The sequence below is a fragment of the Panulirus ornatus genome, chromosome 57, assembly GCF_036320965.1.
Source record: "Panulirus ornatus isolate Po-2019 chromosome 57, ASM3632096v1, whole genome shotgun sequence".
Lineage (NCBI taxonomy): Eukaryota > Metazoa > Arthropoda > Malacostraca > Decapoda > Palinuridae > Panulirus > Panulirus ornatus.
Window position 1 is genome coordinate 12959932 of NC_092280.1, and position 20116 is coordinate 12980047.

Here is a 20116-nt window from a genome sequence, read left to right on the forward strand (position 1 = left end):
GGTTCAGTCTATCGACAGCATATCACATCGTTCTAATTCACTCAATTCCGTGTACACCTTTTACCCTCCTGCATATTTAGGCCCTGGTTGCCCAAAATCTTTTTCACTCTGTCCTTCCACCTCTAATTTGGTCTCCCGGTTCTCCTTGTTGTCTCTCCTCTGACATATTTGTCAACCTTCCTCACTCATTCTCCACATGTCCAGGTCATTTCAACACACCCTCTTCTGCTATCTCAACCTCACTCTTTATTACCACACATCTTTCTTAACCTTTCATTACTTAGTCAAACCACCTCACACCACATATTGTCCTCAAATATTTCATTTCCAACATATCCACCATCCTTTGCACAGGCTTATCTATAGCCCATGCTCTCTGAGATAGCATTCTCTATTTCCACGCATTCTTCATCTCTCCTAGAATCTTCACCCTCTTCCCCACCATATGACTCACTTCCACTTACATGATTCCATTTGCCGCATATTCCACTCCCAGATATCTAAAACACTTTACTTCCTCCAGTTTTTCTCCCTTCAAACTTACATCTCAACTATCTTGTCCCTATTTTTATTTACATTTACTCTCAACTTTCTCCTTTCACACAGTTTTCCAAACTCAGCCACTAGTGCTGTATCATCGGCAAACAGTAACCACCTCACTTCCCTAGCCCTCTCATCCCCAATAGATTGCATACTCGCCCCTCTTTCCAAGACTCTTGCATTTACCTCCTTAACCACCCCATCCTTTAACAAATTAGACGACGATGGTGACATTAGATTGACATCTTTTTCCCATGACTGTATAGAGAATATACATGAATCTGCATTTTTAGCAGCATTGATTATAAACAGTCTTAAGAAACTTGAATTGTGTAACAGTGAAAAAATTAAAATAGCTCAGTGGGAACGAGAACCAGACTGACAATGTAGATTTAGTTTGTTTAATACTTTATATACAGATCATATAATAAACCATTAACCCTGTGATGTTGGTACACCTTTTCCTTTTTATTCATGCTTACAGACTACAAAATAAGATTTGGTAAAGTGAATTTTCTTTTTCCTTCATAATGAAAGAGTATATTTCAAGGATCTCAAAAAGCACAATCTCACATCTGTACTCCATCTGGATGGCAAAATATGTTTTTAGGACATGAACTTATTTTTTACAAACTTTCATGCCTTTGCAGTTGCATTCGATTTCAATTTTGCTTTTGATACACTATGCTTGGCACCTGTGTGTTTATGGCGTACATATGTACTTCATTTATATACTGTCTTACTTTATGATATGTAAGTGAAGGAAAATGTCATGAAATGTGGGCAGCTGTGGAGGATATAACAATGCTGCAGTCAGAGTTGGAGGAATAGAAGTCTGCAGTTGATGAATATGGACTTGGCTCCATGACATCTCTCCCTCAAATGTTCTCCCACCATAGAAGTTTACTTGTATCAAAACATTCCGACTGCTGTGATCAGGCTTTTGAAAATTTAACCTGAGAACACATGTTTTAGAAGCAGTGCATGAGAACAGGGAATACAAATTCCCACAAGCATTAGAGGCGTTAAATTACGAAGAAATGCATGAAAGTAATGTGAACATACTTCAAGATCTCAAAAGGAATAGTCTCGCATCTGTACTTTACCTAGGTGGTAAAATATGCCCAGTGGTACTTTTACTTAATGCTTACAAAATTTCAGGCCACCACATGGGCTTTCGTGAGCTGTGGTTTGAACGTTGTTTATGATTACTTTGTGCTTGGCACCTGTGTGTTTATGGCTTACTTTTGTACCTTGTCTGTTCACATACTTTCTTATTTTGCACACTTTTTTACTTTATGTCGTATAAGTGAAGAACCATGTTGTCATGACGTGGGTGGCAGTGGAGGATGTGACCGCCGTAGCCAGAGTTGGAGAGGTGGGACTTTGTAGTTAACAAATACTGACTTGCCTTCATGGTGTCTGCTTCGAATGAGCTCCCAACATAGGAGTTTACTTGTATCAGAATATTCCCACTGCTGTGATCGGGCTTTTCAAAGTTCATGGTGGGAAAACATTTTGGGAACTGCTTGACAGCTGGGAATACATTTCCACTAGTGCTGAACCAGGTAATGACAAAGAAAGAGTGAAAGTGATGAGAAGTACATCATTTTTATTTAGTCACAGAATTGACTCTGAAGGTGATGAGCATAAAAACTAATTGAATAGAATGTTTTAGTTAGAAATGATAATCTCTCAGCCAAGAAGGGGAGTTGTTACAATAAATTACAGTAAATTGTTAACGTGTTAAAATTAATGGTTAAATTTTGCGTATGAATGATTGACCTTGAAAGTATGTTTATAAATTGCCGAGCATCAAGTCTATTACAGGTACCTACATATCTCTCTTAGGCCCATCTCATATACACAGCCAATAATTGTTCTCATTGTTACTGTACTGATATATCTTTTTAGAAGATATATTGTAATAATATCAGTTAAAAAAGGAACTTTACATTTCCAACACATCTATCTTCCTGTGCAGTCTTATCTGTAGCCCATCCTCACATCCGTTTGATATTGTTGGGTCTACTATCCCTTCAAGCATACCTATTTTTGCTATCCCAGTCAATGATCTCATTTTCCACTCATTCTTCACCCACCCTATGACCCGCTTCCTTTCTATGGTTCCATTCACTGCCATATCCTCTCCCTGGTATCTAGAACACTTCACTTCCTCCAATTTTCCTCTGTTCAAACTCCTAACCCCAACAATCTGACCCTCAACCCTGATAAACCTAATAACTTACTTTTACCCACATTTATGCAGTTTCTTTCACACACATTTCCAAACTCAGTCTCCACCTTCTTCAGTTTCTCTTGAATCTGCCACCACTGCTGTATCATCAGAAAACAACAACAGACCGTCTTCATCATCAGACGATTTTAAAAACTTAAAGGTTGTGACACCCTTCACTCTTATCTCTTCCAAGGTGGGCACTTTCAGGTATCTAGCCTTTCCTTGTAACTCAACTCTCAATTCTTGTACCATCTTTGTTACCCTCCTCCGAATCCTTCTCTCTTAACTCCTTTTGCTTCTGTAGATTCTGTAACAAAACTTGAAAAGCATATTCTAGTCTGCGTGTGTCCCTGCCACCAAGGTTTGGACCCATGCTCATGTGTGGCTTTTGCTTCCCATGGTTTCTGTGGAGATATTGGCCACACAAGGATTGACTATTTTGATAACTCCTTTTCCCGAAGGGCAAAGTTGGGAAATTCTCTTCCTTCTTTTTGTCCTTTGCTTTTACCTTTCTAACTTTAAAAGTCAGGTATACATAGTTGGGCAGAGCCCAAATTAATTTCTTCAATGTTTTTCCCTTCCTTTGCTATATTGGTTACTATTTTCTTTTTATATCATACTTTTTCGCTGTCTCCCAAGTTAGTGAGGTAGCGCAAAGAAACAGACAAAAGAATGGTCCAACCTACCCACATACACATGTATATACATAAATACCCACACACGCACATATACATACCTATACATTTCAACATATACATACATGTACATACACAGACATACATATATACTCTTGTATATATTCATACATACTGCCTTCATGAAATGGCACCCCCCTCCCCTCACAAGCGCATTAGGTAGCACTAGGAAAAGACTACAAAGGCCACCTTCATTCACACTCAGACTCTAGCCGTCATGTGTAATACACTGAAACCACAGCTCCCTTTCCACATCCAGGCCCCACAAGACTTTCCATGGTTTACCCCAGACGCTTCACATGCCCTGAGTCAATCCATTGACAGCACATTGATTCCAGTATTCCACATCATTCCAATTCACTCTGTTCCTTGCACACCTTTCACCCTCTTGTATGTTCAGGCCCTGATCGCTCAAAATCTTTTTCACTCCATCCTTCCACCTCCAATTTGGTCTCCAACTTCTCCTCATTCCCTCCACCTCTGGCACATATATCTTCTTTGTCAATCTTTCCTCACTCATTCTCTCTATGTGACCTAACCATTTCAATACACATTCTTCTGCTCTCTCAACCACACTCTTTTTATTACCACACATATCTCTCACCCTTTCATTACTTGCTCGATCAAACCACCTCACACCTCATATTGTCCTCAGACATCTCATTACCAACACATCCACTCTCCTCTGCACAACCCTATCTGTAGCCCACGCCTCGCAACATTGTTGGAACTACTATTCCTTCAAACATACCCATTTTTGCTCTCCGAGATAACTTCTCGCCTTCCACACATTCTTCAATGCTCCCAGAACCTTCGCCCCTTCCCCCACCCTGTGACTCACTTACACTTCCATGGTTCCATCTGCTGCCAAATCCACTCCCAGATATCTAAAACACTTCACTTCCACCAATTTTTCTCCATTCAAACTTACCTCCCAATTGACTTGTCCCTCAACCCTACTGAATATGATAACCTTGCTCTTATTCACATTTACTCTCAGCTTTCTTCTTTCACACACTTTACCAAACTCAGTCACCAACTTCTGCAGTTTCTCACCTGAATCAACCACCAGAGCTGTATCATCAGCAAACAACAACTGACTCATTCCCCAAGCCCTCTCATCCACAACAGACAGCATACTTGCCCCTCTCTCCAAAACTCTTGCATTCACCTTCCTAACAACCCCATCCATATGCAAATTAGACACCCATGGAGCCAACACACACCCCTGCCACAAACCGACATTCACTGGGAACCAATCATTTTCCTCTCTTCCTACTCGTACACATGCCTCACATCCTCGATAAAAACTTTTCACTGCTTCTAGCAACTTACCTCCTACACCATATACTCTTAATGCCTTCCTCAAAGCATCTCTATCACCTCTGTCATATGCCTTCTCCAGATCCATAAATGCTACATACAAATCCATTTGTTTTTCTAAGTATTTCTCACATACATTCTTCAAAGCAAACACATGATCTACACTACTGAAACCACAATGCTCTTCCCCAATCTGATGCTCTGTACATGCCTTCACCCTCTCAATCAATATCCTCCCATATAATTTCCCAGGAATACTCAACAAACTTATACCTCTGTAATTTGAACACTCACCTTTATCCCCTTTGCCTTTGTACATTGGCACTATCCATGCATTCTTCCAATCCTCAGGCACTTCACCATGAACCATACATACAATGAATATCCTCACCAACCATAGCAATACCATCCAAACCCGCCGCCTTGCCAACTTTCATCTTCCGCAAAGCATTTACTACCTCTTCTCTGTTTACCATATCCTTCTCCCTAACCCTCTCACTTCTTACACCACCTTGACCAAAACACCCTATATCTGCCACTCTATCATCTAACACATTCAACAAACTTTCATCTCCTCCTCCCTTTGCTTCTCACATCACCACTACTTGTTATTACCTCCCATTAGCCCCCCTTCACCGATGTTCCCATTTGTTCTCTTGTCTTACGCACTTCATTTACCTCCTTCCAGAACATCTTTTTATTATCCCTAAAATTTAATGATACTCTCTCACCCCAACACTTTTGCCCTCTTTTTCACGTCTTGCAACTTTCTCTTGACCTCTTGCCTCTTTTTTTTCATACGTCTCCCAGTCATTTGCACTATTTTCATGCAAAAATCTTCAAAATGCCTCTCTCTTCTCTTTCACTGACAATCTTACTTCATCCCACCACTCACCATCCTTTCTAATCTGCCCACCTCCTACCTTTCTCATGCCACAGGCATCTTTTCCGCAAGCCATCACTGCTTCCCTGAATGCATTCCATTCCTCTCCTATTCCCCTTACATCATTTGCTTTCACCTTTTTCCATTCTGCACTCAGTCTCTCATGGTATTTCCTCACATCTCCTGTCCAAGCTCAATTACTCTCACCACTCTCTTCAACCGAACATTCTCTCTTCTTTTCTGTAAACCTCTACAAATCTTCACCTTTGCCTCCACAAGATAATTATCTGACATCCCTCCAGTTGCTCCTCTCAGCACATTAACATTCAAAAGTCTCTTTCACACTCCTATCAATTAACACATAAGCTAATAACACTCTCTGGCCATCTCTCCTACTTACATACGTATAGCAGGCAGTATGATACAGTGGTTAAATTGATGAAAACTACTACTGACGTTTGTGTAAATAAATTTATACATTTCCCTTTTCCATAGCCAAAGGTTGAACCATTATGTGAAATTCATTTTTCTTTTCATTTCAAGCTAGAAGTTTCAGTTTTCTAAATTATTTCTTACATTTTTTTTTTTCGCTGTCTCCCGCGTTTGCGAGGTAGCGCAAGGAAACAGATGAAAGAAATGGCCCAACCCACCCCCATACACATGTATATACATACACGTCCACACACGCAAATATACATACCTACACAGCTTTCCATGGTTTACCCCAGACACTACACATGCCTTGATTCAATCCACTGACAGCACGTCAACCCCGGTATACCACATCGATCCAATTCACTCTATTCCTTGCCCTCCTTTCACCCTCCTGCATATTCAGGCCCTGATCACACAAAATCTTTTTCACTCCATCTTTCCACCTCCAATTTGGTCTCCCACTTCTCCTCGTTCCCTCCACCTCCAACACATATATCCTCTTGGTCAATCTTTCCTCATTCATTCTCTCCATGTGCCCAAACCATTTCAAAACACCCTCTTCTGCTCTCTCAACCACGCTCTTTTTATTTCCACACATCTCTCTTACCCTTACGTTACTTACTCGATCAAACCACCTCACACCACACATTGTCCTTAAACGTCTCATTTCCAGCACATCCACCCTCCTGTGCACAACTCTGTCCATAGCCCACGCCTCGCAACCATACAACATTGTTGGAACCACTATTCCTTCAAACGTACCCATTTTTGCTTTCCGAGATAATGTTCTCGACTTTCACACATTCTTCAAGGCTCCCAGAATTTTCGCCCCCTCCCCCACCCTATGATCCACTTCCGCTTCCATGGTTCCATCCGCTGCCAGATCCACTCCCAGATATCTAAAACACTTTACTTCCTCCAGTTTTTCTCCATTCAAACTTACCTCCCAATTGACTTGACCCTCAACCCTACTGTACCTAATAACCTTGCTCTTATTCACATTTACTCTTAACTTTCTTCTTTCACACACTTTACCAAACTCAGTCACCAGCTTCTGCAGTTTCTCACATGAATCAGCCACCAGTGCTGTATCATCAGTGAACAACAACTGACTCACTTCCCAAGCTCTCTCATCCACAACAGACTTCATACTTGCCCCTCTTTCCAAAACTCTTGCATTCACCTCCCTAACAACCCCATCCATAAACAAATTAAACAACCGTGGAGACATCACACACCCCTGCCGCAAACCTACATTCACTGAGAACCAATCACTTTCCTCTCTTCCTACACATACACATGCCTTACATCCTCGATAAAAACTTTTCACTGCTTCTAACAACTTGCCTCCCACACCATATATTCTTAATACCTTCCACAGAGCATCTCTATCAACTCTATCATATGCCTTCTCCAGATCCATAAATGCTACATACAAATCCATTTGCTTTTCTAAGTATTTCTCACATACATTCTTCAAAGCAAACACCTGATCCACACATCCTCTACCACTTCTGAAACCACACTGCCCTTCCCCAATCTGATGCTCTGTACATGTCTTCACCCTCTCAATCAATACCATCCCATATAATTTACCAGGAATACTCAACAACTTATACCTCTATAATTTGAGCACTCACACTTATCCCCTTTGCCTTTGTACAATGGCACTATGCACGCATTCCGCCAATCCTCAGGCACCTCACCATGAGTCATACATACATTAAATAACCTTACCAACCAGTCAACAATACAGTCACCCCCTTTTTTTAATAAATTCCACTGCAATACCATCCAAACCTGCTGCCTTGCTGGCTTTCATCTTCCGCAAAGCTTTTACTACCTCTTCTCTGTTTACCAAATCATTTTCCCTAACCCTCTCACTTTGCACACCACCTCGACCAAAACACCCTATATCTGCCACTCTATCATCAAACACATTCAACAAACCTTCAAAATACTCAATCCATCTCCTTCTCACATCACCACTACTTGTTATCACCTCCCCATTAGCGCCCTTCACTGAAGTTCCCATTTGCTCCCTTGTCTTACGCAATTTATTTACCTCCTTCCAGAACATCTTTTTATTCTCCCTAAAATTTAATGATATTCTCTCACACCAACTCTCATTTGCCCTCTTTTTCACCTCTTGCACCTTTCTCTTGACCTCCTGTCTCTTTCTTTTATACATCTCCCACTCAATTTCATTTTTTCCCTGCAAAAATCGTCCAAATGCCTCTCTCTTCTCTATCACTAATAATCTCACTTCTTCATCCCACCACTCACTACCCTTTCTAATCAACCCACCTCCCACGTTTCTCATGCCACAAGCATCTTTTGAGCAATCCATCACTGATTCCCTAAATACATCCCATTCCTCCCCCACTCCCCTTACTTCCATTGTTCTCACCTTTTTCCATTCTGTACTCAGTCTCTCCTGGTACTTCCTCACACAAGTCTCCTTCCCAAGCTCACTTACTCTCACCACCCTCTTCACCCCAACATTCACTCTTCTTTTCTGAAAACCCATACAAATCTTCACCTTAGCCTCCACAAGATAATGATCAGACATCCCTCCAGTTGCACCTCTCAGCACATTAACATCCAAAAGTCTCTCTTTCACGCGCCTGTCAATTAACACATAATCCAATAACGCTCTCTGGCCATCTCTCGTATTTACATATGTATACTTATGTATATCTCGCTTTTTAAATCAGGTATTCCCAATTACCAGTCCTTTTTCAGCACATAAATCTACAAGCTCTTCACCATTTCCATTTACAACACTGAACACCCCATGTATACCAATTATTCCCTCAACTGCCACATTACTCACCTTTGCATTCAAATCACCCATCACTATAACCCGGTCTCATGCGTCAAAACCACTAACACTGCTCCCAAAACACTTGCCTCTCATGATCTTTCTTCTCATGCCCAGGTGCATATGCACCAATAGTCACCCATCTCTCCATCAGCTTTCAGTTTTACCCATATTAATCGAGAATTTACTTTCTTACATTCTATCACATACTCCCACAACTCCTGTTTCAGGAGTACTGCTACTCCTTCCCTTGCTCTTGTCCTCTCACTAACCCCTGACTTTACTCCGAAGACATTCCCAAACCACTCTTCCCCTTTACCCTTGAGCTTCGTTTCACTCAGAGCCAAAACATCCAGGTTCCTTTCCTCAAACATACTACCTATCTCTCCTTTTTTCACATCTTGGTTACATCCACACACATTTAGAGACCCCACTCTGAGTCTACGAGGAGGATGAGCACTCCCCGTGTGACTCCTTCTTTTTCCCATTTTTAGAAAGTTGAAATACAAGGAGGGGAGGATTTCTGGCCCCCCGCTCCCGTCCCCTCTAGTCGCCTTCTACAACACGTGAGGAATGCGTGGGAAGTATTCATGTGAGAAACTGCAGAAGCTGGTGACGGAGTTTGGTAAAGTGTGTGGAAGAAGAAAGTTAAGAGTAAATGTCAATAAGAGCAAGGTTATTAGGTACAGTAGGGTTGAGGGTCAAGTCAATTGGGAGGTGAGTTTGAATGGTGAGAGGCTGGAGGAAGTGAAGTGTTTTAGATATCTGGGAGTGGATCTGTCAGCGGATGGAACCATGGAAGCGGAAGTGGATCATAGGGTGGGGGAGGGGGCGAAAATTTTGGGAGCCTTGAAAAATGTGTGGAAGTCGAGAACATTATCCCGGAAAGCAAAAATGGGTATGTTTGAAGGAATAGTAGTTCCAACAATGTTGTATGGTTGCGAGGCGTGGGCTATGGATAGAGTTGTGCGTAGGAGGATGGATGTGCTGGAAATGAGATGTTTGAGGACAATGTGTGGTGTGAGGTGGTTTGATCGAGTAAGTAACGTAAGGGTAAGAGAGATGTGTGGAAATAAAAAGAGCGTGGTTGAGAGAGCAGAAGAGGGTGTTTTGAAGTGGTTTGGGCACATGGAGAGAATGAGTGAGGAAAGATTGACCAAGAGGATATATGTGTCGGAGGTGGAGGGAACGAGGAGAAGAGGGAGACCAAATTGGAGGTGGAAAGATGGAGTGAAAAGGATTTTGTGTGATCGGGGCCTGAACATGCAGGAGGGTGAAAGGAGGGCAAGGAATAGAGTGAATTGGAGCGATGTGGTATACAGGGGTTGACGTGCTGTCAGTGGATTGAATCAAGGCATGTGAAGCGTCTGGGGTAAACCATGGAAAGCTGTGTAGGTATGAATATTTGCGTGTGTGGACGTGTGTATGTACATGTGTATGGGGGGGGGGGTGGGCCATTTCTTTCGTCTGTTTCCTTGCGCTACCTCGCAAACGCGGGAGACAGCGACAAAGTATAAAAAAAAAAAAAAAAAAAAAAAAAAAAAAAAAATATATATATATATATATATATATATATATATATATATATACACACACATATACACACATATATGTATATATACATATGAAAAATGGAAAAAGCGCTACCTCAGGGGATGTGAAGCGTCTGGGGTAATCCATGGATAGTTGTGTGGGGCCTGGATGTGGAAAGGGAGCTGTGGTTTCGGGCATTATTGCATGACAGCTAGAGACTGAGTGTGAACGAATGGGGCCTTTTGTTGTCTTTTGCTAGCGCTACCTCACACACATGAGGGGGGAGGGGGATGGTATTCCATGTGTGGCGAGGTGGCGATGGGAATGAATAAAGGCAGAAAGTGTGAATTGTGTGCATGGGTATGTATGTATGTGTCTGTGTGTGTATATATATGTGTACATTTAGATGTATAGGTATGTATATTTGCGTGTGTGGACGTGTATGTATATACATGTGTATGGGTGTGGGTTGGGCCATTTCTTTCGTCTGTGTCCTTGCGCTACCTCGCAAATGCGGGAGACAACGACAAAGCAAAATGAATAAATAAATAAATAGATAAATATATATAGTGTTGTAAATGGAAATGGTGAAGAGCTTGTAGATTTATGTGCTGAAAAAGGACTGGTGATTGGGAATACCTGGTTTAAAAAGCTAGATATACATAAGTATACATATGTAAGTAGGATAGATGGCCAGAGAGCATTATTGGATTAGGTGTTAATTGGCAGGCGTGCGAAAGAGAGACTTTTGGATGTAAATGTGCTGAGAGGTGCAACTGGAGGGATGTCTGATCATTATCTTGTGGAGGCTAAGGTGAAGATTTGTATGGGTTTTCAGAAAAGAAGAGTGAATGTTGGGGTGAAGAGGGTGGTGAGAGTAAGTGAGCTTGGGAAGGAGACTTGTGTGAGGAAGTACCAGGAGAGACTGAGTACAGAATGGAAAAAGGTGAGAACAATGGAAGTAAGGGGAGTGGGGGAGGAGTGGGATGTATTTAGGGAATCAGTGATGGATTGCGCAAAAGATGCTTGTGGCATGAGAAGCGTGGGAGGTGGGTTGATTAGAAAGGGTAGTGAGTGGTGGGATGAAGAAGTAAGATGATTAGTGAAAGTGAAGAGAGAGGCATTTGGACGATTTTTGCTGGGAAAAAATGCAATTGAGTGGTAGATGTATAAAAGAAAGAGACAGGAGGTCAAGAGAAAAGTGCAAGATGTGAAAAAGAGGGCAAATGAGAGTTGGGGTGAGAGAGTATCATTAAATTTTAGGGAGAATAAAAAGATGTTCCGGAAGGAGGTAAATAAATTGCGTAAGACAAGGGAGCAAATGGGAACTTCAGTGAAGGGCGCTAATGGGGAGGTGATAACAAGTAGTGGTGATGTGAGAAGGAGATGGATTGAGTATTTTGAAGGTTTGTTGAATGTGTTTGATGATAGAGTGGCAGATATAGGATATAAGGTTATAAGGATATAGGATATAAGGTTATTTAATGTATGTATGACTCATGGTGAGGTGCCTGAGGATTGGCGGAATGTGTGCATAGTGCCGTTGTACAAAGGCAAACGGGATAAGAGTGAGTGCTCAAATTACAGAGGTATAAGTTTGTTGAGTATTCCTGGTAAATTATATGGGAGGGTATTGATTGAGAGGGTGAAGGCATGTACAGAGCATCAGATTGGGGAAGAGCAGTGTGGTTTCAGAAGTGGTAGAGGATGTGTGGATCAGGTGTTTGCTTTGAAGAATGTATGTGAGAAATACTTAGAAAAGCAAATGGATTTGTATGTAGCATTTATGGATCTGGAGAAGGCATATGAGAGAGTTGATAGAGATGCTCTGTGGAAGGTATTAAGAATATATGGTGTGGGTGGCAAGTTGTTGGAAGCAGTGAAAAGTTTTTATCGAGGATGTAAGGCATGTGTACGTGTAGGAAGAGAGGAAAGTGATTGGTTCTCAGTGAATGTAGGTTTGCGGCAGGGGTGTGTGATGTCTCCATGGTTGTTTGATTTGTTTATGGATGGGGTTGTTAGGGAGGTGAATGCAAGAGTTTTGGAAAGAGGGGCAAGAATGAAGTCTGTTGTGGATGAGAGAGCTTGGGAAGTGAGTCAGTTGTTGTTCGCTGATGATACAGCACTGGTGGCTGGTTCATGTGAGATACTGCAGAAGCTGGTAACTGAGTTTGGTAAAGTGTGTGAAAGAAGAAAGTTAAGAGTAAATGTAAATAAGAGCAAGGTTATTAGGTACAGTAGGGTTGAGGGTCAAGTCATTTGGGAGGTAAGTTTGATTGGAGAAAAACTGGAGGAAGTAAAGTGTTTTAGATATCTGGGAGTGGATCTGGCAGCGGATGGAACCATGGAAGCGGAAGTGAATCATAGGGTGGGGGAGGGGGCCTAATAACCTTGTACCTAATAACCTTGCTCTTATTCACATTTACTCTTAACTTTCTTCTTTCACACACTTTACCAAACTCAGTCACCAGCTTCTGCAGTTTCTCACATGAATCAGCCACCAGTGCTGTATCATCAGCAAACAACAACTGACTCACTTCCCAAGCTCTCTCATCCACAACAGACTTCATACTTGCCCCTCTTTCCAAAACTCTTGATGCACCTCCCTAACAGCCCCATCCATAAACAAATTAAACAACCATGGAGACATCACACACCCCTGCCGCAAACCTACATTCACTGAGAACCAATCACTTTCCTCTCTTCCTACACGTACACATGCCTTACATCCTCGATAAGAACTTTTCACTGCTTCTAACAACTTGCCTCCCACACCATATTTTCTTAATACCTTCCACAGAGCATCTCTATCAACTCTATGATATGCCTTCTCCAGATCCATAAATGCTACATACAGATCCATTTGCTTTTCTAAGTATTTCTCACATACATTCTTCAAAGCAAACACCTGATCCACACATCCTCTACCACTTCTGAAACCACACTGCTCTTCCCCAATCTGATGCTCTGTACATGCCTTCACCCTCTCAATCAATACCCTCCCATATAATTTACCAGGAATCCTCAACAAACTTATACCTCTGTAATTTGAGCACTCACTCTTATCCCGTTTGCCTTTGTACAATGGCACTATGCACACATTCCGCCAATCCTCAGGCACCTCACCATGAGTCATACATACGTTAAATAACCTTACCAACCAGTCAACAATACAGTCACCCCCTTTTTTAATATATTCCACTGCAATACCATCCAAACCTGCTGCCTTGACGGCTTTCATCTTACGCAAAGCTTTTACTACCTCTTCTCTGTTTACCAAATCATTATCCCTAACCCTCTCACTTTGCACACCACCTCGACCAAAACACCCTATATCTGCCACTCTATCATCAAACACATTCAACAAACCTTCAAAATACTCACTCCATCTCCTTCTCACATCACCACTACTTGTTATCACCTCCCCATTAGCGCCCTTCACTGAAGTTCCCATTTGCTCCCTTGTCTTACGCACTTTATTTACCTCCTTCCAGAACATCTTTTTATTCTTCCTAAAATTTAATGATACTCTCTCACCCCAACTCTTATTTGCCCTCTTTTTCACCTCTTGCACCTTTCTCTTGACCTCCTGTCTCTTTCTTTTATACATCTCCCACTCAATTTCATTTTTTCCCTGCAAAAATCATCCAAATGCCTCTCTCTTCTCTTTCACTAATAATCTTACTTCTTCATCCCACCACTCACTAACCTTTCTAATCAACCCACCTCCCACGCTTCTCATGCCACAAGCATCTTTTGCGCACTCCATCACTGCTTCCCTAAATACATCCCATTCCTCCCCCACTCCCCTTACTTCCATTGTTCTCACCTTTTTCCATTCTGTACTCAGTCTCTCCTGGTACTTCCTCACACAAGTCTCCTTCCCAAGCTCACTGACTCTCACCACCCTCCTCACCCCAACATTCACTCTTCTTTTCTGAAAACCCATACAAATCTTCACCTTAGCCTCCACAAGATAATGATCACACATCCCTCCAGTTGCACCTCTCAGCACATGTTTGAAGGAATAGTGGTTCCAATAATGTTGTATGGTTGCGAGGCGTGGGCTATGGATGGAGTTGTGCGCAGGGGGGTGGATGTGCTGGAAATGAGATGTTTGAGGACAATGTGTGGTGTGAGGTGGTTTGATCGAGTAAGTAATGTAAGGGTAAGAGAGATGTGTGGAAATAAAAAGAGCGTGGTTGAGAGAGCAGAAGAGGGTGTTTTGAAATGGTTTGGGCACATGGAGAGAATGAGTGAGGAAAGATTCACCAAGAGGATGTATGTGTCAGAGGTGGAGGGAACAAGGAGAAGTGGGAGACCAAACTGGAGGTGGAAAGATGGAGTGAAAAAGATTTTGAGTGATCGGGGCCTGAACATGCAGGAGGGTGAAAGGTGGGCAAGGAATAGAGTGAATTGGATCGATGTGGTATACCGGGGTTGACGTGCTGTCAGTGGATTGAATCAGGGCATGTGAAGCGTCTGGGGTATATCTTTTTAAACCAGGTATTCCCAATCACCAGTCCTTTTTCAGCACACAAATCTACAAGCTCTTCACCATTTCCATTTACAACACTGGAAACCCCATGTACACCATTTATACCCTCAGCTGCCACATTACTCACCTTTGCATTCAAATCACTGATCACTGTAACCCGGTCTCATGCTTCAAAGCTGTTAAGAGCCTCACTCAGTTGCTCCCAGAACACTTTTTTCTCATGATCTTTCTTTTCATGACCAGCTGCATAGGCACCAGTAATCACCCATCTCTCTGCATCCACTTTCAGTTTCACCCATATCAATCTAGAGTTTACTTTCTTACACTTATCACATACTCCCACAACTTCTGCTTCAGAAGTAGTGCTACTCCTCTTGCTCTTGTCCTTTCACCAACCCCTGACTTAATTCCCAAGACATTCCCAAATCCCAAACCACTCCTCCCCTTTACCCTTGAGCCTTGTTTCACTCAGAACCAAAACATCCAGGCTCCTTTCCTCAAACATACTACCTATCTCTCCTTTTTTCTCATCTTGGTTACATCGACACACATTTAGACACCCCAGTCTGAGCCTTGGAGGGGATGAGCACTCCCTGCATGACTCCTTCTGTTTCCCCTTAAAGAAAGTTAAAATACATAGAGGGGAAGTTTCTAGCCCCCCACTCCCGTCCCCTTTAGTCGCCTTCTGCGACACGCGGGGAATGCGTGGGAAGTATTCTTTCTCCCTTATCCCCAGGAATATTGGTTGCTATGAAGAGAGAAATATCATGTTAAAGCCAGAATATTTTTTTGAAGAATTGCATGATAGATTCATAAATCAAGTAGACATTTTGAAAGCGAAAAAAAATCAGGTTATCAAAATATACTGTAAGGGCTATTTGGTAGTTGCTGCATTTGATAAATTGATGGTAGCACATCACATCATCTATTTGTAACCCTTTGAACAAAAATCTAGGACAACAAATTTTTTGTATCCCTGTATAAAATGAGAGGAATATATGTAATAGTAGAGGATATTTACAAAAGAAGATATGAACAAAAAGTGGGCAAATGTCCATTAGGGCCATGATTTAGCACTGAAGTTAATGTGTGGATCCCCCAGAGTAGTGGTTGAAGAATGGTGGAGGAGGATTTTGGAAGTTGTACGTCATTCACATTTCCTGTTTCCCATTATTGAATGAGATAGTTACATGCTAAAGTAAAGGATTTGTAGAAAAAAATGAACAGCTGTATCTTTGTGGCTATGGTATAATGCTAAAGGTGGAGAGTGGTGGAGGAAGTGTAGAGGAGTGTGTGCATCATTAATGTTACCTGTTTCTCATTACAAAATGAATGAAATATAAGCAAAAGTTGAGAGTATATTAAAAAAGTGAGCTAACTTACCTTATGTAGATGTAGTATGATGAGTGGTTGAGAAGAGGTGGAAAAGGATGTATGTCAGCCATTTGTACAGTCTGAGGCATTGAGTTGCCACTCACATGTAAGGAAGAATCCAAAGGAACACCTAATAGCCATACAAATTTCATAAGGTTTGCAGGAAGTCAGAAAAAATCAAAATTTATCATTGCTTTTATGACTTTTGGTGTCCATGCACAGATTTCTTGTACACCTGGCATTTATGGGTTGATGTTTATTGAGTGTAATGGGCCATAAGAAGATACTGTCCAAATATATTGGTCTGTTTACTCATTAAGAAAATAGATTTGTTCATTATTACAGTTCTGATGATGGGTTTTGCATTGGCATAACGTTTGCACAAAGAAGATTAATTTTAGTATTCAGAATTGTTTTTTAAATAGTTTCTCTCATTTAATATTATTCAGATAATTTGCCTCTTTCCAGACAATTGAAGACTTCATCTTGCTCATTGGAACATTCGTAGCATTTATTGCATTCATACTATGGTGCTGCTTTCCCATTGTTCCAAAAGAATCCAACCCACCTGCTCAGTATGACACCCAGTACACCAAGTACAAGAAAACAGATTCCCCTTATGATGAGAAGATGTGAAAAGGACTTAAGCTGGTATAGGTTTATAGAGAAGTGATATTCCTCGCAGATTCCAGACTCATTCTGGAACAGGCTATGATCATGGTAAGAAAACTGAAAGTGCTTCATTACATGCTTGGGATTTTGCTTGTTAGTCTTTGGAAGAATGAGTAAATGGTCTGAAGTTTTGTGATATGAATCTAGAACTGTGTCATCCCAAGGAAACATGTAGACTTGTAGATTATCACACTGATGGCAGCAGTAACAACTGGGGCTCCATAATGATTACTACAAATGAAGATTGCTTGCAGTATTTTGGAACTTATGTTTTTTTGTGAAATATTCAGCAAAAGTATACTCAGAAGATTTGAAGTAAACAGTATGGATCCTCAGTTGAGTTTACAGTGGCTTTGTTATGAAAGAATAGTTACTGTTCTGTTTTGCCCAATGATAAAATGCTTTACCATGAAGGACATAGTGAGGACATTTTGTGGAGGTGAACCTAGGTATTACAATGTACATATTTGGATGTTTTGGTGTGAGAGGTTGAATTTACCAAAAATGTGTTATAAGGTTTGATTGTCCTATGTGGATATGTTGTCATATTAAGATTTGATTTTTTTCTTTACTATTAAAGAGTAGATGAAGTGAGAATGGAATCTTATGCAGACTGTTTACATAAGAAATGAACATACTGTACCTCCTGAATGTTAATGTTTTTTATGATGATCTTACCTTGTAGTTCAGTCTTCTAGTATTTTTGACAAGCCAGTTTTCCTGTATGTAAGTCTTCTTTAGCAGTTATACCTGATTTTCCTAAAAGAATTTTTATCAGTCTAGGAAATAGTTCATGAAAAATTTCTGTGGGGACAATTTTCTGTGTGGGAAGTCCAAATGATATCACTATGTGAAATGTTTATATTAGGTGTAGATGCCATCTTTAGCCATCATCATTACATTTTTTGTATGTGTTCTTCATCATTCATATTCATTAAACCGATAAGTATGTAGCTGTAATGATATAGAAAATGGAACATTAAACAGTTTACCTTGATCAGATATAGAAACTATTTTTGCTTTGTATATGCCAGTAAAGTCAAGTTTTTGTATTGACACTTTTTTTTCCTTGTCAGATTTATTGAAATATTGTCATTTAAGAAGAAGTCTTGTACTACTTCAACATTTAAGATTTCTTGAATCAGTTTAGAGCATAATTGTGATCTATAGGACTCTGTTATTGAACCTAAAGGTTCATTAGAATATTACCTGACCATAAATTTTGTAGTTGCACAATGAATTATGGGAAAATAGTGTGTTTTTATTAAACTTGGTGGTGGTTGATGGATAGTCTTATCTCCTTTTATGCTTCATATATTGTAAGTTATTAGTATTTTTTATAGGATTGCTAGTCAGTGAGTAAAGGGCATGTGGACAAAGGTGATGGATGCTGGGTAGAACTTGGTCAGTGATGATTTGAAGGGTTTCAGTAATTTCATGTTTCCTGACATGGAAGTCTTGAGTGTATTGTCATGTTCATTGCTATTGGGTATGGAGCATTACCACACTGTTGATATCATTATCAGTAGATATGGTGTACATTTTCATTGTCAGATGTAACACAGCTTTCCTGTTAATAGAGATTCTTCTTTGCTGTGAACATAATGAGAATAGTAACTAAACTTTAAGAGTGGAAATTTAGACACTGTTAGTTCCTTATGCTTTTGTGTTTGATGTACATTTTGCAGACATTTGAATTTTTCAGTTTATGTGATATTTATGATTGTAACATATGTCTGATTTCACTTCATTCTGCTTTATTTATTGAAAATTTTATGATTATCTGTATTCAGCAGAATGATTTGTAAAAGACTGACTTAGTATTATTTTCCTCATGAGAAAAAAAATAGCACATCCAGATACCATAGCAAGTTCCCACTATTATTTATCCCATAGTGGTTAATTGCTTGGAATTGTGCTAGGTACTTAGGATGAAATAGATTCTTAGATTGTGTTGCATTATCTTACCACCTGTGTAAAAGTGCCCTCTGAAGGAATATTTATGTGCCTAGCATCATAGGGTTTACTACATTTTCAAACTCTTGCTTTATGTATAGTAAGGTCAAACCTTGAATCAGAAATTCTAAAGTGAAAATCTTGGGAATTTCATTTATATATCTTGGTAAAACAAACAACAATCTTAGAAAAGCAATTAATTTTTCTTATTTCATAAAGTGGATTTCATGATTTTGTGATAATTTTTAGATGAAGGTCAGCATGTGAAAGAGCTTTTATAAGTTTTTATAAGAACACTGTAACAAAATTGAAGTATTTGACCTTGTACTGTAGAGGGAGAATGGACTTTATGATAGCTAAATCCTTTGATAAACATTAAAGTGGCTCCAGGCTAGTTTAGGGTTGGGAAATATGATTACACAATTCCAAGATGAGGGAGTTATTGTTATTTGTATGTAAAGGGTCTTGCAGGTCAGGACATGGATAAATTTTTAAGCTGGATTCATACCATGTGACATTACACATTGCTCATTTTACACTGCACATATTATGGAACAGGGCTGTTAGCTTGTTAAACAACACTCTCCTGAATACTTTGGTGTTCTTAGTGGTGTTCAGAGTTAGTCTCTTGAAAAAGCAGAAATTGGTGTGATCAAATGTCAGAGTCTTGCTATGTAAGATATATTTATTTCTAGCACTGTTCTGAACCCTTGTATACTGATTTGATTTGCAAGATATCTTTGAGAAACTTGCAGCTTAATTCTTTTTCACTCAGATCATGTATTTGTTTGATTTCCATTGGAAAAATAAAACCAAAAAAGTCAAACAGCTACAACTATTTATATCCAGCTCTATTCTTTGTGCAGTATATTTTTTGTTAGCTTGCTGGAATACTACTTTCCCATTATGACCTTGTGAACTAAGAAACATGCCTCCTAATTATCATCCACTAGAATCTGGTGGATTGTTTTTACTTCATTGAAGAACAAACTCTTAACTATAATATCCAACAGTAATTGCTGGACATGCTCCTATCTCATCCCATTGTAGAGTTAATTGTTTGCCACATACAGGCTGAACAGCAAACCATTTTTACGTAATTAACCAGTGACATTCATTACAGAATTATCAACCTCAGTAAGAT

The 20116-nt window shown here is 40.2% G+C and overlaps 1 protein-coding gene across 2 annotated transcripts in view; it reads left to right on the forward strand.

The window, feature by feature from the left end:
* Positions 1–19798, forward strand: part of LOC139766166 (uncharacterized) — a 57867-nt gene extending 38069 nt beyond the window's left edge. For both annotated transcript variants that reach the window (XM_071694436.1, XM_071694435.1), the window contains exon 3: positions 16813–19798. In XM_071694436.1, coding sequence (XP_071550537.1) covers positions 16813–16980 — 168 coding nt within the window. In that variant the 3' untranslated portion in view covers positions 16981–19798. The remainder of the gene's footprint in view (positions 1–16812) is intronic.
* Positions 19799–20116: the final 318 nt, after the last annotated feature.